General features: G+C 42.1%; 1 protein-coding gene across 6 annotated transcripts in view; it reads left to right on the forward strand.

Annotated features, from left to right (window-relative positions):
- Positions 1-23,933, forward strand: part of tet1 (tet methylcytosine dioxygenase 1) — a 28,272-nt gene extending 4,339 nt beyond the window's left edge. For 2 of the 6 annotated variants that reach the window (XM_010744849.3, XM_027277468.1), the window contains 10 exons: positions 14,741-17,009; positions 17,486-17,576; positions 18,117-18,210; positions 18,544-18,752; positions 18,835-18,985; positions 19,178-19,267; positions 19,785-19,922; positions 20,097-20,273; positions 20,383-20,527; positions 20,633-23,933. In XM_010744849.3, coding sequence (XP_010743151.3) covers positions 14,741-17,009; positions 17,486-17,576; positions 18,117-18,210; positions 18,544-18,752; positions 18,835-18,985; positions 19,178-19,267; positions 19,785-19,922; positions 20,097-20,273; positions 20,383-20,527; positions 20,633-21,675 — 4,407 coding nt within the window. In that variant the 3' untranslated portion in view covers positions 21,676-23,933. Of the gene's footprint in view, positions 1-9,729; positions 10,064-10,093; positions 10,327-14,740; positions 17,010-17,485; positions 17,577-18,116; positions 18,211-18,543; positions 18,753-18,834; positions 18,986-19,177; positions 19,268-19,784; positions 19,923-20,096; positions 20,274-20,382; positions 20,528-20,632 lie in introns of those variants that run through there. The other 4 variants (XM_027277467.1, XM_010744858.3, XM_019275301.2 and 1 more) reach the window with 4 other exon arrangements.
- The last annotated feature ends 735 nt before the right edge of the window (positions 23,934-24,668 follow it).

Raw genomic sequence — 24,668 nt, forward strand, 5'->3', positions numbered from 1 at the left:
GTTTCTGATTTATAAGTGTCTGTTTGCATTGTTTCCTTTGTGTTTATGTACGCCAATCTTAATTAAAGCTTATTTAAGGCATTACTCTGAAGGGAAGTCTACACGTCTTCCAAGCTTTTAATGATCTTCATTGTTTGGTTTATGGTTAAGTCACACCTCTCTTATCAACCACTTTTCAGCAAACAAGCTCTAACAAACTTACTATGTGTTACCTGACCATCAGCATGTGGCAGGCAGACAAAATTAGACACTGACTCCATCACCTAGTAACCTAACGACCCCAAACTGAGCTAATAGTTTACTGAATGATGGCCTTTACGTTCATCAGTTATAATGGTGCTCTGTGTATGCAGCATGTGAAGTAAGGCTCTCGACTGTTTGCTAGTTAGTTGTTGTTAGCTTGTTTTGAATTATTCTGTCCAAAACTAATTCATAGTTAAATTGTTTTGCTCACAGAAGCTGCATTAAAGTTATTCAGATGAGATGTACGCGAAATTGCACAACGCTTTTGGGGTTATGGTGCTTGATCTGTAACAAACTTATGCAGGCACAGAAGGCTATACATATTTCCAATAATTTTGGTTGGTGGATATTTAAGAGTTCCTCACAGCAGCTGGCTACTAGATCTATATAACCATGTACAAAGTTCAGTGGTGTCCATGTGGCTGGGGGAGGGCTCTGTGTTCAACAACTGTTGGTCCATGTGGTCTAGTGTATGCAAGCTTGCAATCAGAGTCTTCAGTCATAGCAGTGGCAGTAGCAGATTAGGGCTGATTATATAACACCTGCAGTATTAGTAGTGACGACCTGTGTGAACTATTTCTTAGCATACTGTAAGGGATTTACAAACATGCAATTTGGAATATCCTGAAATGTGGGTCAGTGTTTGTGTGAGCGTGCGTGGATTAGATTGAATACACATTTACTGTGTATGTGGTTTCTGGATTTTGACTTTACATTGATACCACAGCAACAAGACAAAAAAAGTCCTAGGATGAACACATGCTGAGGACAAACATGTTGTGTTTCCCACAGTATGACAGTGGAACGTGGGTTGGTTTTATATTTTATTTTAAAAAACATTAACATATTTCTAGTAAATCCCTCACTCATTTCTCTGTCTGTGTCTCTCCAGCAAAACATGTGTGATTGTCAGGAGTAGGAGAGCGAGGTGGAGATAGACCACAAGTTATTCGACCGCATTTTTAAAAATAACTTTGATACTTTAGATACTCATGGCGATGCAGTGGTTAGCACTGTCACCTCACAGCAAGAAGGTTCCTGGTTTGGACCTCGCCTGGGGTCTTTCTGTATGCATGTTCTCCTTGTGTCTGTGATTACCACCGGGTACTCTGGCTTCCTCCCACAGTCTAAAGACACTTAATAGGTTAATTGGTGATTCTAAATTGCCCATACTTGTGAGTGTGAATGGTTGTTTGTCTCGTGCCCTGTGATGAACTGGCAACTTGTCCAGAGTGTACCCCGCCTCTCGAACTAAGTCAGCTGGGATAGGCTCCAGCCACACCGTGACCCTGATGAGGATAAGTGATTACAGATAATAGACTTTCAATACTATCGAATGTGTAATTAACAGAGATTGTATCAACATGTGGTATCAAAAAGTATTGACAACACTATGCATGAGAGCTCAGAAGACAGAGTGACATTGATTGTAAACTGATAGAAGTGCACGTCCACTTTCATTCAAGCAATGGTGCTAGTTGTTGTTGCCCCACTGACATCGCATACGTATAGCGTACATAGAAATAGCTGTTTATGGATTTAGAACAGGTTTTTGTTTGGTTATGTATGACTGAAGGGTGGAACCTGTACAGGTGCTGCAAGGTAACACTGTCATTTACCATCATGATGAGCTGTAGCAGTTTTAACTCACAGTCATTCTAACTCAAAAAACAATAACACAAAAACCACACTGTGAGTGTATGTGGGTGTATTTTTTTTTGTGCACTTGTAGTGTGAGTAATACGTTGACATAATCACTGGCCAGTCTTGCCGATCAAGCTCACACACCCTTTCAACAAATGTTTCTAACTCCATGAGATTGTGAGAGGCTCATGTAGTGGCATGTGTCTCCTCTTCCTGGTTTTGTCATAGTTAGCCTCTATGGTTGGTGTGATTTGGTTTGGTTTTATGTAACAAAAACACACACTTAACACAACACAGGAAACAAAAACAGTGTATCTGTGTGAAGACAGCATAAAGGAATGAACCCTGTGAGCTTCTATGGATTGTGTGTTTGTAAGAAAGAGAGAGAGAGAGAGTGCAGCTTTTCTTTTTAAAAATGTCTGGTTTCACTCAGGCTTGATGGCCCCCTCGTGGCCTCGCCTTGAATTTGGGTAGTGAAGGCAATGCTGAGATCTGGCCTTGAGCACACACACACACACACACACACATGCACAAATACATACACGCCAGAACCAAAATACTACAGTTCACAGAGTGCAAAGCTCCTGTATCTGTAGGGTGAATTTGACTGAAACAGTCCTGACATGTTTAGAGCTGTAGGCTTGCATAACTGACTCACCTCTTTATAAACTGACAATGGACATGTCAGCACTAATAGGTAATGTTTCTATCATTCACATCTCAGCAAAAATGTACAACGATATACAGCATGGCATACTTTATACCAACCATCATTACCACGAACAAACAGGAAGTTCCACTGTGTAAACAGTTGCCCTTCAGTCAGTCAGTCAGTGCTGGCAGTCCAGTTAAACTTACAATAGCTCTTAAATACTCCTTGATTTTCCCATATCTATGTTCCTGGATGAATATGAAGATATTATATATTATATTCCCTCATTTGCTTGTGAATTAATCTCCACTTATCTGCATTTGATGAAGGTGATAACTTCAACTTAAACATGTTTTTGCATAACAGTTAAAGACTCACTGCACTCACGGACAGTACTGTTATCTATGAGTGCTAGTTTCTCCATCTGTCACTGTATTTATCAAGACTATGCACCTGGTGAGGTACACTTTGGGTAAGTTTGAGGTGCACCATAATTACATAGCAAAAGGAAACATTCATTTCAGTACAATACAGCTGCAGGTGGACATTATACTTACAAACAGTAGTCTGCATACATTCAGTCAGCTAGCCAGCTCAGCCCCAGCTCTTCCTCAAAACTAATTTATCTCCCGCACTTCTTCCACTGCTTCCTTTTTCTGCTGCAATGCATTTGCCAGAGGAGTTGCCCAGCTGAGATAACACTTGTATCATGAACACTTGCTGTTCCCTCAGAAAGCACTCTGGCAGAGAGGACAGGCAGCCTGCAGCACCCAGCGGTGACCGTTTGTTTTGTAGAAGATATTCAAAGCTTGATGCGTCTGTGTGCATATGAATGATGTGTATATTTTTGTGTCATGTGGGGTGTCCATGCCTATATGTGTATATATGTATGTGGGTTTGCAAGGGAGATTTTTTACAGCTTGCACTTGTAGGCCATCATGCAGCAAAACACCCCCATTGTTCTCAAATAAAACCATATTAATATAAAGTGATTTGTCCGAACAGATGCTCCTGTCAGGTCTGAACTCCTCTTCCTTCCCCCCCTCTCTCTCTCACACACACACACACACACACACACACACACAGCAGTAGGTCTTCAGCGCCGTTGCCATGGCAATGTCTTTGTCTGGTGCTGACCTTTGACCTGCCACGGTTGTCTCTTGGAGTATTCTCAGGGTCATAATGAGGATTAGTGGAGATAACCAGTAGACACACATTAGAATGGGCTTTAAAGCTTTGAACTCGGTAACCTACATCCAGGTAATTAGGTTAAACTACGCAGGTTGTCTGCTCATAGTGGGTCAGCAGTAGGCTAGAGGTGTCTACAAGGGATGAACACCTTAATCATGGCAACATCACCAACATTATCTCTGTAAATCAACCAGTGACACAACAGCACTTGTTTTTATTGCGAATATACTCGTACCAGCAACGCAATATTGCTTTGTGATTACAAGCTTCTTTTTATCATTGGAATGAAAATGTCATGAGGGATATTCTGTTTTAAGATACTCTTCATGCGGTATTTCTACATTTGTAACACAGTTGCACCATCATGCACCTTTATCTTATGCAACTTACTGGAAATTTAGTGACTTAAAAATATTTTAAAGCTTCTCAAACTGACTGGAACAAAAGAAAAACTGTCCTACTGATCTATACAGGATGCAGTGAATTAGAATTAAAACATCTGAATAGCAGAAGAATGACAAAAATTGTAGCAACACTTAAATTAAGTCACTAGTGCGTGCATCTAAATATTAAATATTTTGTTGTAATAATATGTTGGCAGTCAAAACTAACCAAAAATACTTACTACTTACTAAGACATTACTACCCCTGCCACTTGTCAAGTCTGGTAAACTGCACAAACACATTAAACATTTTTCCTTTCAAGCCTTTCATGTAGGTAGACATCATTTTGTTCACTGATCATAAAAGTTGTCAAACCACAACTCATAAGAGGATGAAAACATGCAATTACAAGTGATTTGAGTCTACACTGGTTACACTACCACGTGGTAATAACACCTACAGTTATCAAAGATACATAGACATTATGTTCTCTGTGGTGCTTTAAGTCGATTTTCTAAACTGTAATGAGGTCTGTAATGGAACAACCGGCTGCCTGGAAAAACCTAACCTGTTGCCGTAAATTTTTCAGCTGTAGTGTAAAGACATGATTTGTAGTGAATATAGCAGAAACTGTTTTTCTGAGCTGTCACTCGATATTCCGTCATTGAAAAAGAAATCATCTCCTTTCACAGAAATGACTACAGGTGCTCCCACATATGCATGTGGGCACTCTGGCAGTGAGCTGAAGGACAGACGCACATCCACACTCACACTCACACACACTTTCTTTTTTTTTTCTCTCTCTCTCTTCATTATGTAAACGTGTGGGACAGAAGGGAGGCGAGGTAGCGGGGAAGGTTTATGAAATGTCAGAGACACTGAAAGAGCCAAGTCATTATGACCAAGCAAAGTGCGTTGTGTTTTAGCCCACCCTCGTTCCTCTGACTTCTCCTCAGCACAGACACACAGTTTATTACACGAGCTTGCCTCTGATTAGGGCAGCTTTGGATTTTCTGTTAACCTGGTCCAAGCCAATTAAATTTAAAACAACCCAGTGAGGTAGTTATCTGTAATAGCTGTAGGGCTTGGGTAGTGGCCCAGAAAAAGGCTCTATGGACGAGGGGAAATGTCTGTTTTATTTGATTTGGGGCTCATTTATTGGCTGACTATACATCAGAACAGATGTATGGCCCAGGCTGTACCAGGCTGGAGGCTAATATCCAACCAGAGACAGTGATTTAATGATCTCTACACAGATGCTATCTGTTTAAGTTAATGCACTATCACCTGTCAGTCATTTGCAGTTCTGTTTCTTCATCAACAACAAGTCAAACACTTGGCACCTTGTACGTTTTTTGGTATCGATAATAGTTATAATTCAGCAAGATAATCGTTTGATACCACTAATGCTCCACTCCTGAGCCCTCTTAGGATCTTTGCATCTGTGAGTATGAGCTGTGTCCTGACTGTTGTAAGGCTCTAAGTCCCTGAATAAGCTTTGAAGTCGTGCCACTTGGTTTCTCTGGGTGAAAAGAAATCCTTACTTTGCCCCCCAAAAGAAATGCCACTCAAATCCTACCAAGGGCACACAATGGCCTCCTTCTGAAGCAACCAGAGCTTATTCATGCATCAACCTGACCTGCCTAAGTTAGAATATAGTTTATGCACCTAAGGAGGATAAAAATGCTCATGTGCTGATGAGCCATCCACCGACTTGTAATGAATTCCTCTGCTTGTTTTGCCTCGAGTATCATTCATTATCCTCCGCCTGATGCTACTACTACTACTATACCTGTACAGTATGTGTAGTCAGTCTTTAATGCACCACTGTGGTTCGCATCTGTCTCTACGCATATTTGTGTGTGTGTGTGTGTGTGCAAATGCATGCATACACACGTGCAGTCATATTACCAACATGCCTACTCGGCATGTTTTACTAGCACAAACTTAAATAAGCCTCATTGTGAAGGGATCTGAGGGCCCCATGCTGTTCTGCCTGCATAGTGTCTGTGTGTGTATTTGGGTAAGTGTGCATGTGTTTACATAAACCGAGGGACCTGCTCACCTTTCTCTTCTATCCTTCCCAAGGTGAAACACTTAGTTACATATCTAGCCACAGCAGCTCTTAAGCCCAACTCTCCAGAGCTAAGATAATAGTGAGACATCACTGTGTGTTTGTACAGATGTTTGTCGTATATCTGCTGACCAAAATCAGCAGGTACAGACGCATAGATAAATAACAGGAGCAGACAAAGCAGTTCATCCCTCCTCTGGTAAGAGCTGGAGTGACGTGCTATCCCTTCATACTGACCAACTACTGTCAATCCTTAAATTGAGTTCATGTGGGTTTAGGGTGTGGTGTTGAATGGTTCACATTTCCTCTAAACAGAGGGATTGTAGTATGTTACGTAACTCACTGAAATGGAATTTTGAATGTGAATCCGCTGTGTCCTTAAAATAGCCTCACCCGTGTGTTACAGACTATCCGTACAGGAAGTGTGAAAGCTACAAACGTGCATCTGTATTTGTGTGTGCGTGAAGAGGAGGAAGAGAGCTCTTTTGAAGGCATTTGGTCAAAGTCCACAGATGTTCTTTTGGTAAAGTGAGAAGTGTGATATGTGAGCAGCCCCTTGGGTCTGCTGAATATAAACCATACTGCTGCCTCCTCACAGGTAACAGACTTTATGTTTTCAAGGTTCTCTTCAAAGAAAATCACCTTTCATAGCGCTTTCGTCTGGCTCCTCAGGATCCACATGCTAATGTGGGTGTTTGCATATAGATTAGTACTGCTCATTCTTAGTCTCTAAACATTTGTATGCGCTGGTCTTTTTGACCTGCGGTGTTCGAATCTGTGTGATTGTGTGAGAGGTTGTGTTTGAGTGGACTGGATGTGCAGCATGGGGACAGGTCCAAGCTTGGAGTTATGTTTTCCCATTTTCCCATGATTGTTACTGCTCACTCCCCTCCCATGTAGCTTTTCCATGCAAATGAGAGACGAGTTTACATTAGCGTCGGCGGTAATGGCAGTAATGACAACTATTGGCAACAACTGCATTTGGCACTGCTCCATCGCTGGGCCGGACTCCAGTGGGTCAGCCTCCAGATGTGTCAGAGACAGTTTACGACTATGGTGCAGAGTGACTTTCTTTACCTCACTTTCATGCCCATGCACTGCAGCTTAGGGTGATTAATGTCCAGACTACTTGTTCCTAACGAGCGCTGGGCAGCTCGTTAAAGGGAAAAACATATGGGACACTTAGAGCTGAAAATGAAGGGTGCGGTGGAATATCGTTAGTAGTTGTGGAGTATTTTCGGATAAAGGAGTGGAGTGGCTACAGGCTGACTGTTTTGTAGACGGAGAAGCACGATACAAACAACGCAGCTCATGCATCATTTTAAATACCATATTTTTTAAGAGATGTACTGTAGTGTGAGTTTTTATGAATTATATTGTCATAAAGATTATTTAAAATTGTGGACTTTACCTGGCTTGATACTAGACATTCAAAGGTTAAACTGCCAATAAGAGTTGAGCTGTTTAAACTAATGTTACAGCCAAGGGGGAAATATATATATATATATTGTATACATAAGGGTTTCAAGCAGCACATGTCATTTGATAGTTAAATTGTAGCAGTTGGTAGGTGTGTGTCTAACAGGTTTGTTTTGTTGTTTAGATTGGTGTAACCTGTTTAACTGTCTCGTCTGTTGAAACCTGTCAGTCTGCTTGTAACATTCCCATCCAGAGAAGAGCTTCAGCGCCGTAACAGCCACATTCCATCTGAAAATAGTTAGTTTATTAATGGTAAAACATAAAAAAAGCTACCGTGTCCATGTGGGTAAGCAATATGAATACTAAATCTGCAGACACTAATCCACATTGTGATTAAAATAGCTGAGAAGATGTTGTTGTAATGTGGACTGAGGTGTTCAGTTACTGACAGTCTTTGTGAAATATTTTGTGGGAGTGAAGTTTGCTCCAACACACCACACACATGCCTTGTGTATATTACATGTGTTTAGTCTACATCTGTGTTTTTTTACAGCGTGTCAGGAAACGTGTGATTATTACTGTTTGGGGGGGGGGTTATGTTAAATAATACTTTTTTATAAATCGTGCTAATCGTGTAATCACAGATGTGCAAGAAATTACTAAATGACACCAACTTAAAGGATGTTTGTTTGAAGTTATCCATTCTGCTAAATAAATTGAATTAATGAGAGAAAAACTATTCTTAAAGACGCCTACTGCAACTGTCCTGCCTTGCTCCCAAGTACTCATTTTCAAACTGTTTTTTCATGAGACTGCATAAGCATGAAGCCACAACCTGCAGGAGTTTGACTATGATAAGTTATAAGCATCTAACTGACTAACTGACTGCTGTGCTGACTGTATAGTATGATAAAGAAAACAGCCCCTCAACCATGGGACTAAGAATCCAAGTCTTTAGTATACATTAATTAATTTAATAATTATTTAAGTGAAATATTAATATTAAAATGAAATGTGATGTGCTGATGTTGTCACACTATTAGTGTATACTTCATTGACTCACATTTGATCGTGTGCTGCATTGGCTATAATCCAGGTCTATTGGGTGTAACATGTTTATGGATTCCTGTTGTGACACGGCTCGCCGCTGTTAAGAGTTATTTGCTTTTGCACTTATTTTATTCATCCTGATATTTACAGACATATTGCTGGACACTATGCTGATATAGTTTTTTATTGTTGTGTCTGGATTAAGCTGCACGCTCGCTGCTTCCACACTCAAACACACAGCTGAGGTTGGTTACTAGAGTGTTACAGACAGGCACTGGCTCGGGCTGCCTTCGTGTTTCCGTGTCCTGGCGTGACCTCAGCGTCTTGGCTCTAAAAAAAGGGGGAGTTCTTTTCTCTCTCATAACATTTTTCTGTCTTTGTCTTTTGCGTTCTGTCTCCTTGTTTTTTTTTTTTTTTCTCCAACCACAACATTTCCTCAGGGAACTGTTCAGAAAGAGAGAAAGGCTGTCGGGGGGGTGGATGACAGGGAGAGGAAGGGTTGTTTGAGACGGTGAGAAAAGGAACAGTATGGATGTTGTGAACATCCTCTTTCCTGTTCCTCCACAATGTTTTTAGATCATGTGGCAATTAGAGGTGCTGCCACTGTTTGCATTTGTTTAAAAGGTTTCCCAGAGCTCAAATTGAAGTTTTAAAATAGTTTGTTTCATCCAAACAACAGTCTAAAACCAAAAAAATATGCTAATTAAATTACTATACAGAAAGAAAAAGATGTATTTGATAAAATGGGAGTTGGGACTAAAGCAATTAATCCGTTTATCCTCCTCATTAATCCACCAAATTTGTATCAGTGGTAGATTTTTGTAAATTTTCCATATAAGTTATTCTATAATCAATTAATAGACTAATCAATGAGGCAAAGTATTCAATGAAAGGCCCCGAAAGGACGTGACGTGCTTCAGGGGTTAATATCTCAGCAGCAATGGAGTTGTTTTTCTGTGATCCAGATCCAGCATGTGTGCAGTATCCGTTCCACAGCTTGCCCCCAATCCATGTGTGTAGGGCTGGAGTAAAAAGCCCACATAGGGGATCCTTTGTTTAGGAGAGTCTAGGCATGGAAGATAATTTACAAGCCGTTAAGGTCCTCACGCCATTGGCTGATGAGCCTCTGTCTGCGTCTGCAAAAGGCATCCCGTATGTGTGTGCGTCTGTGTGTGCGTCTTTATGTGTGTGCGTGCGGTGAGTGTGTGTGCACGTCTGCTGTAGCAGCACTTTGCTACAGCGGCTCACAGTCGCCCTAGTCATGACACCCAGGAGCTTGCCCTGCGCACGGCTACTGTAGCCAGCGTTTTCTTTTGAGGCTGAAGGAAGGCAAAGCAAGATGGCCACCAATACCTTTTAGGGATATGCTGCCTAAAACGGAGGGGCTTCCTCCGAGGACAGACAAGGTAAAGGCAGCCAGAGTGTTCACCCTGGGGTCTATTGTCTCGCTGCAGATGGGTCAGCTACAGTGGAGCTCATCTAGAGGTTATCCTCTGTTGTCTGTCACTCTGTCACCCTGGATTTAGCTGATTGGAGCGCTTTATTTGGAAGCTGGTGTTGTTATTGTTCCTACTGAATCACTCAGGACCTGGGCTTCTGTGTATGAGTGTTTGGCTTGTCTTTTCCAGGTGGGTTTAAAGGATGTGACAGCAGAGTCAGCAATAAAGAGGTCAGTTTCCACAGTAACGGACACCCTTCCTCTCCCTCTCCGTCGCATGTCTTTTTTAGCCATTGTACCGTATGAAGAGCGCCTTCTCTTTCTTGCACTCTTTCTTGGACAGCCATATTTCTGCACCTGCTGTTTTCTGACTGCTTAGCAGAGAAGTGGAGTGCTTGTAACCCTTGGGTCGTAACTTGTAATTTGGCAGGCTTTACTTGTTTGGCTGCAGTAGTAATGGTATTATTATTGTGTGGTTTGCATAAAAGGTCCCTCTGTTACTGATGTTGTGTATAATGTTATAGTTGATTAAGCTCTAATTCATGATGGTGTACCGGAAAGAAGTCCTTTCAAGTTTATTAGGTTTATTATCACCTATTAGGGCTTCTTTGTCGCTGTTTCTCTTTTATTTGTGCTTTGTGTGTACGTGACATTGAGCGCAGGCAGGAAACTCTCGCTCAATGAATGAAGGAAATTCTCACGTGTTCAGACAAATACACATAAACCACTACTTGCACTCTCGGCCAGGAAGGAAGCACGCTTTTTTTTTTAGCGTTTGGTTGTAAGCATTGTGAGATCGGAACCGTGTATCATTTCTCATTCTTCACACTCTTTTTTTTTTTTTCTACCTCATTTGACATGTTTGAATTCATTTGTGTGTGTGTGTGTTTGTGTTTGTACCATTTGTTGTTGAGTTAAGAATAGATACACGCTCCTTCAAACTTCCTTGGAGACCCATTAGAGAGAGAGGAGGTTGTTAGGATTCAAGTGGCGGTCACACTTTTGTTGCCAGGGTAGGTCTCTGAACGTGTGTTTGTGTACAACCCTCACCCTTAGCTACTCTAGTGTATGTATTGTTGATTTTTTTTAAAGCCTTGACAGATGCAGCGGTTGGGTACAGGTTTGACTCAACAGAAAAGAAGATGACTGTGTTTGCATTTAAAACAGTACAGTACAGTGTGAGGGACTTAAGGCACCCGGAGGCAACAAGCACAACACAAAGACACAGCCCTAACACATCACAGACGCAGCTCCCTCCAGAGATCCAGTGACTAAATGAGAGCACATGACTCTGCATTTACATCCTACATTAGGCTTTTTGTTATCACGGGGGCTAAATGTAACATAATTAGAAACAGGGGCTGTACTTTGATGTCAGCATTGGATTCTGCAACGCAAACGATGCACACGCATACGCATGCATAGAGACGCGTGTGTCTGGTGCAGTGCTGGAAGCCGGCCAGTGTTGCTTTGTCATTGAAAGCAGTTTATTGTGACAGGCACACTGCCTTTTCCCTCTTTCTCCCTCTCTCTCTCCCTCCCCCTGCTCCCCATCTTTCTCACTCTTCTTCTCATTTTGAACGTTGCAGTAGCCCATTTCCACATGCTGTGCCGAGCTTCTATCTCACTGGTTGCATTGGCAGCTTTCTTATTGCCTCAGCCTGAGCTCCAGCTATCTGTTGCATCAGGAGTGTGTTTCTAGTAGTAAGGCATAGTCCTGATAGCCATAGAGAGTGCAGTGAACTGGGGAGTGACGGATAAGAGAGAGGGATCAGGAATAGCACATCAGTGGAAAGACTTGGTGATAAATTTGCTCCACCATATTAATCATGTCTGAGCTTGATATTTTATTCATCATGAACATCTTTATGGTCACTGCAACTCTCCTTTGGATTGTCACACAACAATTGAGTCTCGTCTGACAGGAAAAATCCTCCTTACACTTATTTAAAATTGTTTTAATATATAGCTTTTGGCCTTGCATTCATGTGGAAGAGAACAATCATAAGATGATGCCATGTTAAAATACTTCCAGCACAGCTACTGTGGAGTTAAAGTTAGAGTAGCCGTCCAGTGGTAAGCATCAGGTTCACCAGTGCCAGTGAATGTAGTCAAAGAACAAAGACTTCTGTCTTGAATGGCATGTTTTATGGATTTGGACTGGAAAAAGAAATAATTGCGGAAGAGGTAGATTTTCCAATGACAGTCTCCAAATAACAGTTTGAACACACATGGCTTCTTCACTTTTTCTTCTACTACAAAATCCTGCTTTTCACTTGATTTTGGCTACCACAGTTGTAATCAAACACCAAAATAAATGTTATAAAAATATTTTTGAACACTTCATCAACCCCTGGAATGCTTTGAACACTGCAGATGATATTTGTAATAAAGTACCAAGCATGGTGTGTGTCTTAAAACACAGTCATGACCCTTTAGTCCAGACTAAATATAGTTTATACCAGTCTCTAATTAAGGATCTTTTGAAATTTGTTTTAGCCAACTGTCTTTTAATAAGAACTTCTCTCTGACTTCACACAGCCCAGTAAGATACATCCTTAATATAACAAACAACCATCTTTAAAAACACAATGCAGGATATTGCTCAGTATTATTCCTCTTAGACTTCAACACTGCCTTTGACACCTTTTGTTTTCCATGTTCACTTTCCATGTTCACTTGAATTGTTGTCATCTCTTTTTTTGAATGCCTTCTTCCTTATGAATGAGAGTTCATGCCTTTGCTCAGCTGCCATCACATGTGGGACGTCACATGGCTCAATTCTTTTCTACAGTGCACACGCTCAAGTCAAACAGACTGTTCCCATTTTGTCCAGGATGTCTCAGAGCATCCTGGACACACATTAAAGTGGATCAACCCTAACTCCAGCTTTGGGTTGATTTTTAGCAGCAGTAGTATGTCTACACAGATTGTTTTGTTTTGTAAAGCGTAGTAGATTTTAATAAGCTCGGGAGGTGGAGCAGGACTGAGGTAATCTCAGGGTCAGTGGTTCAATTCCCCACAGGTGTCCTTGCTATTGCTCCCAATGGTTAAGCCACCGCCTAGCATTGTAGCTCTGCTGCCATCAGTGTGAGCATGGGTACATGCTAATGCTTATTTAGTTATATTTAGATGAACACAGTAAAAATAGTTTTGTGATGGTACATCAATGCAATCTGGTTCATGTCTATTGGAAACAGACAGGATAAAGCTGAACAGAGCACATGTAATCTGTGTGTTCATAGGAGTCTGGTTTATATTGAAGTACTGTTGCTGCTTACTCTGGATCTGTTGGCTTGAAGTGTGCATCTCCTGCTGTAAAATGCATTAAAACAGTTGCAGTGATGGGGTTTAATGGGTGTTTATGCCAGGTAAACAGTGATGAAGAACGGATCTCCAGCTACCCTGCGGTTGTGCTTGTTCATTAGAGAGAAAATGGGATGCCTCTGTCTCCAACACGCACACACACACACACGCACACACACACACACACACACACACACACATAAATATATAGTACACAGAGCTCCAAGCAATGCACAAATGTCCTCCAGCTCCTGCAAACGAGTTTAAGATCCCTTTGTCAGCTGAGTCTTGGCACATGATGCAGTGATTTTTTTTTATTTTCATCTTTGTCACACTGCAACATTTTTAATCATCTTTCACCGCTGATGACTTTACTTCTGAATGTGATGGGGGTCAAACTCTAAACTGAGAAACAGCTTGACTTCACTCCCATTAATCATGTGCTCAGGGTGATGAAACATGAAGACTGCTTTTACATATTTGCAGAATGACTGTACATGAGCTAGATTTTTATCAGAATGAGTTTTAGTGCACTCACAGTAACAAAAAATACTGTCCTCAAAGCCTTCATTTATATTTCTCCCCAAATCAATAGAGTTTTTTCAGGTTAATTGAGTTATAGCACTTATTATCTGCACTTAAGGCATTCTGTGTTATTCTGCATTGGGGGGGGGGGATCAATATGTCAATACTGTAGACCTTTGGATGGTCCTAGCTCTGTTGGCAGACAGAATCCACCTTAGCTAAAGGGTCAAGCAGTGCTGTAGCTAAGATAAGACGCTGTTTGCGTTAATCCGTCACTAAACAATGCACAGGGGTTAGCATGGTAGGGCTTCTTTGTTAATAATCACACATGCATGCATGCCCAGGAACACACCTACAAACTCGGCACAAACGCAGCACGTAAATACACGTTGCACGCATGCCCTCAGTGACCTGCCGGTTGTGACGCAATCGTGAACTGTGCGTGACTCCAAATGTTTACTTGTTGGCTCTCGGCTACCTGTGGGTCTGTGGCTCTCAACACTCCACAGTTCAGGCAGGAATGTGATCCTGATTGAAGCCTCGACTGTGAACTAACACAGTTTAAATTTTTGTATTAGTTCTGTTTGGAGATCAGTTTCCGCAAGATTTATAGAAAGCAGATTCTTTGTTTTCACATGGCATAATATTTTCCACAGCGTTCATAGTGGCTGCAGCAGATGCTCGTGCCATGCTGGGAGGCAATCTGTTGTGCTGTGTGCCGTGACTGTTTACAACAAGCTGAATCACTGTATACTGCCAGAGCTTGTTGAGTCACCTCTCTATCCTTGTTCCTCTCTCTCTGTGTTTGTCTCAGGTGGTTCCAGAAAGTGGGTCGGTAAATGGCAAAGGCAAGGCACAGATGGATGATACCCACAAGGCAGCAGAGGAGGATGACGGGGAGGAAGGCCACATACCTCACAAACAATCTCCCCCCATCACCAACTCGCTCACCCACAATCTGGCCTCGGACCAAGCCGGGCGGCCACCACTTGTTAAAAGAGAGCCCGGGCTGGAGCTGACCAGCATTGCACTTCACCAACATGTATGCTCTTCTGTGACTTTTCAGAATGGTTCTGCTGAGACAAAACCTAATGGTGCTGACATGAGCACTGGATCACTATCTGATCTGAAATCTGCTTATAAAAGGACCATGATTGCATCAGAGCCTCAAAGAACTATCATAGCCGCAGCCCCTAAAGACTTCTCTGAGAATGGACGCAAGACTCCTCCAGATAACATGTCGATTCCGCTAAAGAAGATCAAACTGGAGGAGCCATGGATGTGGATTACTGAACAGGCCACAACACAGCTGAGTGATGAGGATGAGGTCTGCGAAGACCCGCTGTCCACACTGGCAGCCGTGGTGTGTCTTTCTGTCACAGAGAGGAAGGGACTAGAGGAGAAACTTTTCAGCTCACGATCTTCCATTCTTTGCGCCATCAAAACAGAGCCACCAGATTTGCACTTCATCAAGAAAGAACCTGTTGACTTAAAGAATGACTTGTGTCAGAAAAGCACTCCTGTTAGTCAGACTCCCCAGGCTGTCAAAAGTGAACCTCCTCCGAATGTGTTGCTACCAAGCGTGCAGTCTTTGGCAGAGAAGAGAAATCTTAGTTTTGATCAGGCTATTGCTATTGAGGCCTTGACTCAACTGGCAGATATACCTCAAAGCACCCCAGGGTCCATTAAAGCTGAAAGTAATTGTGAACATCCCATTTCTAATTCTGCTCCATTTTCATCCTCTAGTACAAATACAACCCTGCAAGAAGCCAAACCCACAGCAGCTATCTGCTACAACAAAGTCTCGGTCATCAGCTCACCACTACACCAGATGTCAGTCATACGCCCTCCTGTGGTCAGACAAGGGAATGTGATCCAGTGCTCCCAGGGGTCGAGCTCTAACACAAAGCTGTCTCTGCAGAACCTCCTAGAAGCAAGTTCAGACAATGATAAAGCACCCTGTAGGAGGACAGAGCATGGTTTTGGTTCTCATGTCAACAAGTCTGAATGCAGCTATAAAGTTCCCAGTGACGTAAAGCTCAGTAGAGATCATGAGCGCTTGTTTGGGGAAGACAAAGACTTGGTTCTTGGTAAAGCAAGAAGAAACAGGGATGAGGAGGAAGTAGCAGCTCAGTTGGCAGACCTGGCCTTCATCATCCAGTCTCGACATAACCAGCAGTCAGAGAACAACCCTCCAAGAGGAACACCTGTGTCTGCCATCAAATACAACTACAACTCCCAGCCACCCCCTAATCAGACAAAGCCCCTCATAAAAAAAACAAAAGCTACGCCTTCGAAGCCCAGAAAGAAGAAGATAAGTGATGGACTACATGAGGGAATCAACTCTAGGACACCCCTTTCAAAACGCATGCCAAATGGAGGAACGCCCAACAGGAGCAGAGGCAAGAAGGTCCTCCCACAGGGGAAATCAGGCCTTCACCACAAGAGGAACCTCTTTCTGCCTCAGGCCCAAATTGATCTGAAGAGATATTTGGCTGAGGCTCAGGAGGAAAGGAGGCAACTCATCCATCATAGTAATGCACACAATACAACCCTGTTAGGGCCACAGACTCAGAACTACAGCACTCTCACAAGGATCAACCACATTCACAGTCAAGAAAACCAGCCATGGTCCCTTTCAAATGGTCCACTCCACCAACACAGTCCATGCAATGGTCATGCTGCAGGACCGGGGCAGGACTGTGAAAGGCATTTGCTATCTCAGGTAGTGCAGCCCTTTGCTGGGCTGCAGCATGGTGCTGATCCTAACACAAGCCCAGCCAATACCGCTTTCCTCAACCACACTACTGGGTACCATGGTCTGGTCAATGGCTTCTCAGGGGCTCGGCAGTCCCCTCCTCCAAGCCAGCAGGGCTACTACAAGCTGGAGAAGTCAGGACCCGTTACTGTCCTGTCCACGGCTACTGAAGGGGATCTGGGACACTCTGCAGAGTCAACTCCATCCAAGAACAGCGTCCATAGCTTTCTGGAGTCTCCTATGAGTCTTCTGGATACCCCTACCAAGAACTTACTCAATACACCTTCTAAAAAACTGTCAGATCTTCCCTCCTGTCAATGCATGGGTGAGTTGATTCAGAAGATTTTTCAGGGAAAGACAAATCTGTAGTGTCTGCAATGGTCGTATATATTTTAAATATATATATGTCTAAATCTTTCACTTTTAAAGTTCACTTTTGAGTGACACTGCAGTTCTTAACCTCAAACTTTTTTGTTTCCGTCACACACACACATACACACACACACACACACTTGCTCTGTCCTAATTTAGGGGCCAATTCAAGCAAAAGGAGGCCACATTTCTCTGCCATATTTGGAGGAGGCTTTTGAATGCTTTATGGAGCTTTGTTGACCCTTGTTAAAATATATTTTAGTCTTGAAATGCAGACTTTCAATATGGTGGCCCATTAACTAAAATCCAGCTACATTTACTGCATGCACCACATTTACATTACACCTGATATATTTATCATGAATGTCTGTAAACAGGGCGTCAGTGTTTATTTGAAGCCATTGTGTTAATAGATCTTTTCCTCCACAGACCAAATCATTGAAAAGGAGGAAGGCCCTTACTATACTCACCTTGGGGCAGGACCCAGTGTTGTTGCAGTGAGGGAAATGATGGAGAACAGGTAGAGTAACTACAACCACCTTTGTTTACACACTGAGAGTATACTATGTGGGTGTGTATACTAGCAAACACGAGAATCTACAAGTCAACCACAGGCTTGGTGGAATGGGGTGGGGTCACAGTGTCAGAGTCTGTCATTACAAGGAAGCATTGCTGAGCTAGCTCAACACATTTAACCTCTGTTTTATCTACACACATGTACACACATGTACACACAACACACACGCTCTGCATGTTGAAACAGGAAACCCCTGGAGCTGAGACGAGGGGCCCGTAAACCAAGATGACAGACAGTTTTAAACAACTTGAGGTCCATCACAGTCCATCTGACAGCCACACTGAACCGAAAAAGTTTTTCTCATGACAGATGTGTTTTGTAATCGGAGCAGTTTGAGTATTTATAAAGCACTTAATAAACTGTTGAGCCGTGCATTGGTTTGTATTAACAGTCTGCAATAAAATATACTACTTTGTGTATTGTCAGTTGTCCTCAGGTATGGGGAGTAATGTTGTTGTCTTACATGTGCTATGTGTGTTACAGGTATGGTGCCAAAGGAAATGCAGTAAGAGTGGAAGTTGTTGTTTACACTGGGAAAGAAGGAAAAAGCTCCCAGGGTTGTCCTATAGCTAAATGGGTATGTGGCGTGTTTGTGATTTAATGGTGATATCCTAAATGTCCTGAAAATGTCTTTGTTTTTTGTGAATCCCATCGTGGTATATTTATGGGAAAACACAGAAGTCACTCCCAGATTCTTACCCATACCACAACCACAGCTACCAAACCTTTAGCTGCCCCCCATGTTTGGCAGGTCACATTGCTTCATAACCAATACCCAGTATGAATCCATTATTTTCTGATATCGTTTTATGTTTGTTTTTGCTGTATTTTTCTGTGGTACAGCGCTGTCCTACATGTGTAGTAACCTGCTTGTTTTTTTCGTGTACCTGTGCCATTTGTTATCTGACAGGTGATCCGGCGTGAAAGTGAAGAGGAGAAGTTGCTGTGTTTAGTTCGCCAGAGACCAGGGCACCACTGTGACTCTGCCGTGTTGGTGATCGTCATCCTGGCGTGGGAAGGAATTCCTCGGCCAGTGGCGGACAATCTCTACCATGAGCTCACACAGTCCCTGTTTAAATACGGCTCCCCAACCAGCCGTCGCTGTGCCCTCAATGAAGAGTGAGTACCTCTTCCTTTGTTTTGCATTGACACTACTTCTTCCCAGCTTTGTTTATTTCTTCATCTTCCTGCATCTCCACAGTCGTACATGTGCATGCCAGGGTTTGGACCCAGACACCTGCGGAGCTTCGTTTTCCTTTGGCTGCTCCTGGAGTATGTACTTCAATGGCTGTAAGTTTGCCCGCAGCAAAGTGCCCCGCAAGTTCCGCCTGCTTGGAGACTACCGGGAGGAGGTGAGGGAGTGGTCAGCTGCCACAAATCCTAGAGGAATTCATCTATTGCAATCTCTTTTTTTTCTGGTGTTCCAGTAATGAAAGGCAAACTTAGTCACTCAAATCTTCTGCCTCCTAGAGGCTTAGGTTGGATGTGACAATATCACCTGTAGCCAGAACACTCACAAACAAACACTTGTTTATTCTTTTTAGGAAGAGAAGATCGAGAACAACCTTCAGAATCTTGCCACTGACCTTGCACCACTCTACAAAAGACTGGCACCTGAGGCCTTCCAAAACCAGGTACGAAACATTCAACAGCTGCCGTACTTTCTTCTGGTAACCCTGAATTGATTTTAGGTTTCTTCTCTTTGTTCAACACAGCCTTACTTCAGATTTTATCAGTAACCTCCTCACACGTTATCCCCCACATCTCAAATTATCTTGGTATTTCTACATGCAAAGTATTGCTTGAATAGCAGCAAGAACAGCTCAATTACTAATTAAATTACTTATGCTATATGGTGGTACATGTCACTGCCCTAAAGACTTTAGTTCTGCAATGCAGTTTCATTTTCAAACTCTCTAATTGTTTCCAACCAGTTTTAGCAATGAAAGCTGGGGGAGAGTCCCCACTCTCTACTGAGTAAAGCATTTAGAAACTTACTTGTGAGTCTATCCACACCCAGACTCTGGAACAGCCTTCCCGTAGATGCGTCCACATCTCTTACAGCTTTTACACAAAATCTTAGCTTGAAACTTTTATCATCTTCAGCACAAACCGAACTCTTCTCCTGTCTTGTCCTTTCACCTCTCATAGGTGGAAAATGAGGAGACAGGAGGGGACTGCCGGCTTGGAAGGAGGGAGGGACGTCCTTTTTCGGGGGTCACAGCCTGTGTGGATTTCTGTGCCCACGCTCACAAGGATACTCACAACATGAATAATGGCAGCACTGTGGTAAGTAAGCTACAAGCAAGTGTGACACCATGCTATCTACTTCTGTGTTTTGTGTCTAAACACACCCCCAACATACTTCAAGGGTCATTGGTTCTAGTTTTTTAAAGTCTGACTGATTAGGTAGGGTCTACTGTTTGGTTTAACAACTTGCCTGTTGTCTGTGTCCTATTTCAGGTTTGCACTTTAACCAAGGAAGATAACCGTGCAGTGCGTAACATACCAGAAGATGAGCAGCTACATGTTCTGCCACTTTACAGGATCGCTGACAGGGATGAGTTTGGTCAGGTTGAGGGCCAGTGGGCTAAGATCCGAAGTGGTGCTCTGCAAGTTCTGTCTTCCTTTCCCCGTGAGGTGAGCGGACAGGGAAACAGCTTTTGAAATTATGATGTTTTCGAGTGTTTTGGGAAAATTATAAACATGTAACATGTTTTAAATCATTGATTTTTTTTGTGTTCATCAGGTTCGTCTTCTGGCTGAGCCAGTGAAATCTGCCCGTAAGATAAGACAAGAGGCTCGTCTGAGGGCTCAAGCAGAGAAACTGGAGAAGAAGCTCGGACTGACTCCTCTCACTCCTGGGAAAGTGAAAAGTGAAACCCCCAATAAAGGTAGTAAATCCAAGTCTCTCTGTAATAATAAATTGTATGCTGAGGTCAAAATGTATACATGTTTTTGAGTATTACATCATATATGTATTTTCTACATCCAAACAGAGCCTCAGGGCTACTACAGCTCACACGGACTACCACCCAGACCTGCCAGCGTTGGGAGGTATCTGCCAGACAGGAATCAACCCAGCACTTACAACCAGAGCACCAGCAGCTACCCCACTCTGGGTGCAGGGATCGTCCCACAGAAAGAGGTCATCTCCCCCAATTCTGTCCATGCTGGCCTCCAGTACGGACAGAATGGCTCAGCTCTCAATTATAAGACAATGAGTGACGCCGTGAATGGTTATTCTCCAGCATCTGCTGACCAGAGTGTTACATCAGAACTTATACCTCCACATAATGCCCTTAGTGACTACCCCCCTACTTTTAAAACTGAGCCGAATGAGGTGCACTGCTCCTCTCTGTGCAGACCCTCCCAAAGTGGGAGTGCTCCTCCTCCCTCCTCCTTCTCCCCCAGACCTACCTCTGAGGGTCTCTTCAGCAGGCTCAATGGACTCCACAGGGCTGCAGGAGATGTCGCAGCAGAGGTCAGGGGTCATGGCCTCCCTCCTCTCTCATCTCTTCCCCTTCAACCAGAAACTCCCCCACTTGAACCAGAAGAAGTGAAGCAGGAAGAGGTGTGGTCAGACAGCGAGCACAACTTCCTGGATCACAATATAGGCGGAGTAGCCGTGGCACCATCACACGGCTCCATCCTGATAGAGTGTGCACGGCGGGAGCTCCACGCCACCACTCCTATCCTCAGGCCAAACCGCAGCCACCCCACCCGCATCTCCCTGGTCTTCTACCAGCACAAGTCTCTAAATGAACCAGGCCACGGGATGGCTATGTGGGACGCCAAAATGGCCAAGCGGGAACGAGAGCGGGAGGAGGAGGCTGAGAGATTAAGAATGGAGGACATCACAGGCACCAGCAAAGGAGCTGGTGGTGTGGACCTGGAGGAGGAAACGGGGGAGGAGGCAGAGGAGGCAAGGAGGATGAATGTCCCCACGCGTCAAGCATGGACTCGCCCGAGGGATGGTGTCATCACCGTGTCCCCTTATGCTCTTACCCAAGTGACAGGTCCCTACAATCGCTGGACTTAGTCAACATGTTTTACACACACACACACACACACACACACACACACACACACACACCCTGTGCTTCTGCCTTACCTCAATCAACTTCAAACTGCTACTCTCATTTTTACGTCGTTTTCATTGTGCTTTTCTAATATCTGTTTGTTTACTTTGTTCTTCTTCATCTCTGCCTTCAAAGTGATGTGGAAGAGCAAAGTTTGTTGGCTTTTTAACTGTGAGTCTGGGTGTCGTTTTTATTGTAAAGAGATGGTGCTTTGAAGCATTTTAAGACGTTTTTAAACTGGTTTTATATACATGATTAAGAACAAAAAAGATGTGATTATTTATTCTGATCATAACGATTTCTATTTAATTCCTGGTGTAAGCCTGTTTACTGCAAGATTTCTATGATAACCTGCATTATGTGTTGATGCTCAGATTTTGTGTTGTACAGCAGGATTATGCTCTTTATTTTCAGCCAATCATTCTCTTCTCATAAGATGAATCACGTTGGCTTTTACATTGGTGCCATTCTCACTGTAACCTTTGTTTAGCAAACTCATTACATCACATAATGTAGAAAACAAGACTAATATTGTGCATATATTTACTACAGATTGTCACATGTAGCATCGTGCTTTTCATTCTGCTGTCGGCAGTCGATGAAAGAAATGTACGTCTTTGGTTTGTTGTTTTATTTTCTCTACATCTGAATGGTTTGTCTTTTATTCACAGATATGTATGGCATATTAAGAAGCACTTTTTTGTTTTCCTAAACTTAACTTGAAAAAGGTCCCAATCTATAGGCCTGAATATGTATGTACAGATAGAGATATATATGACAGCTTAGCATGAACCCGGTTTTATTTTTACAGTGTTTCTGCATTTATTTGATTGAAAATGGCATACATATCTAATGAAATTCAAAACTTAGCATAATGAGGAATTGTGAAATGCTGCAACAATGAAGTGCTTATCATTATCGGCACTTAACTTGTATGTTCACCTTCTGGAAAAGGTATTCAAAGATCTTTCATGGGGCACAAGTGTGAACAAACTTACTGTACATTTGAATGGTGCTAATGAGACTTCTGTTTTATTTTTACAGAAATCACAAAGTGTCAGATTTGGATACAAAAAACTCTGTTAGCCAATGCTGACTAATCAAACCATTTCTTCTTTTGCCTCCTCTCTGCTCTTGTTGGAAAACCACTCAAACATCAGATACCCACTCAGACAATTGCCTAAGACGATTTTGGGTGCTCGACCCTTGTAAAGACTTTGTTTACAGATAGCTTTTTTTTACAGGGTCTGAATAAGGGGGTTGGTGTCAACTCCTGGTAAATCAGGATTTTTATTTTGTATTACCCATGAAAGAGAAGCTCTTCATTTAAAGGAAAAACTCGACAATGAAATTTCAGCACAACCGATAAAGACCTTTCACTGGTATTCACACTAACACTGGTGGTGGTAATGTTTCCTGTGAGAAACATTTTGGACTCTTTACACACTTCGACTTCCTTTTGGTGCTAACAGGACAGGATGTCATGGTACATGCATTGACCTAACCTGGTTATATACTCAACGGTGGTGGCATGGTGCTTTTTTGAAACTCAGCACACACTGATCTGGTATATATAATTCAGTATGAAGGTAGTTTTATCATTTCTCTGGATGTTCACTGGCTGACAACAGACTGAAAATCGTTGGTATCCCACCATTGATCATGATGTTTTTCAAAATACCAGTAAAAAGCAAATTATTGTCTAGATGTCCATCTTTCAAAGAGTTCAAACGTCTTCCACAGAGAACTAAACTCTCAGATAGATCTCAAAAAATCATCAACATACACACAAAATGAAATGAATGTAAACCGTTTTTAAATAGTTCGATTTAGAAAGACATTTTTTTCAACATGACAAAGTAAATGTTTCTTTTGATTTACTGTGGGGGACGTTCTCAGTCCACACTCAAAGTCTTTGTATCAACGAGGAACTAATAACTAGCACCAGCATTCAAAAATCTGAAAAAAAAAAAAAAAAAAACTTTTATTAGTAGAAAAAATGTAAATATGTATGTGAACCATATTGTTTTTACTGTATTGTTAATGGTGTTTAGACAATGGATGATCTTGCTTATTTTGAAACTGAATTACTGTATGTTGCTGAAAGTATATCCAGTTTAGACTTGAGAAGAGACTTAAATTTAGCATTCCTTTTATGGATGGCTGATCTCTCTTTCGGGATTGTGAAATAAAGTCATATTTATATTTTGGACCTGAACATGATTTCTTCTGTCCTTATTGGTGTGTGTGGGTGTGATGAAGAGTCTGTATGTTTGCATAATCTTTGACAGATATGTGAGGGTTTTTTAAGCATTTATTCTTTATATAGTTAATTAAAATAGGATGTAGGCTGATGTGTTTTCAACAAGCCAAACATGGGTTTCATGGGTTAGTCACGATTAAAAAAAGCCACAAAAAAAAAAAGGTTTTCTTTTTTTTCTAAATTTCCCACACCAGCATACTGTATGACTCACTGCTAGAGATTTTAGTCTAGTAATATGTCCTTTAGGGATGACTCACGACTTGTTTTTGCACAATTTGTCTCCAGTGCTGGTAATATGTTGTTTTTTCTCTCTTAAGTGATGTAAGAAAATGATTTGCTTCTGACTTGGTGAGATGAAACTTAAACTTCAACAAACACAAGAGAGCTTCAGGAGTTTAGTAAAATGTAAAAGCTGAGCTCTACTATTTGTAGCTGAATGTTGAATCTGAAATTTGCCTTTAGAAATCTTATTGTTATAAAGATAAATAAGTGGAAGAAAAGTCCATTTTGTCTAAGTTTTCATTCAATCTAATTTGAATCAGTGAATGTTTTTATGGTTTCACAATTCTATTTGTTCTGATAACAAAACTGCTTCCAACGTTACAATTTGACAAGACTTGTTAAGTGTCAATGCACCAATCCAACTTAATTCAAGCACAATATTTAGGTAGAGCATGTTGTCCACTAATC

The sequence above is a fragment of the Larimichthys crocea genome, chromosome III, assembly GCF_000972845.2.
Source record: "Larimichthys crocea isolate SSNF chromosome III, L_crocea_2.0, whole genome shotgun sequence".
NCBI lineage: Eukaryota > Metazoa > Chordata > Actinopteri > Sciaenidae > Larimichthys > Larimichthys crocea.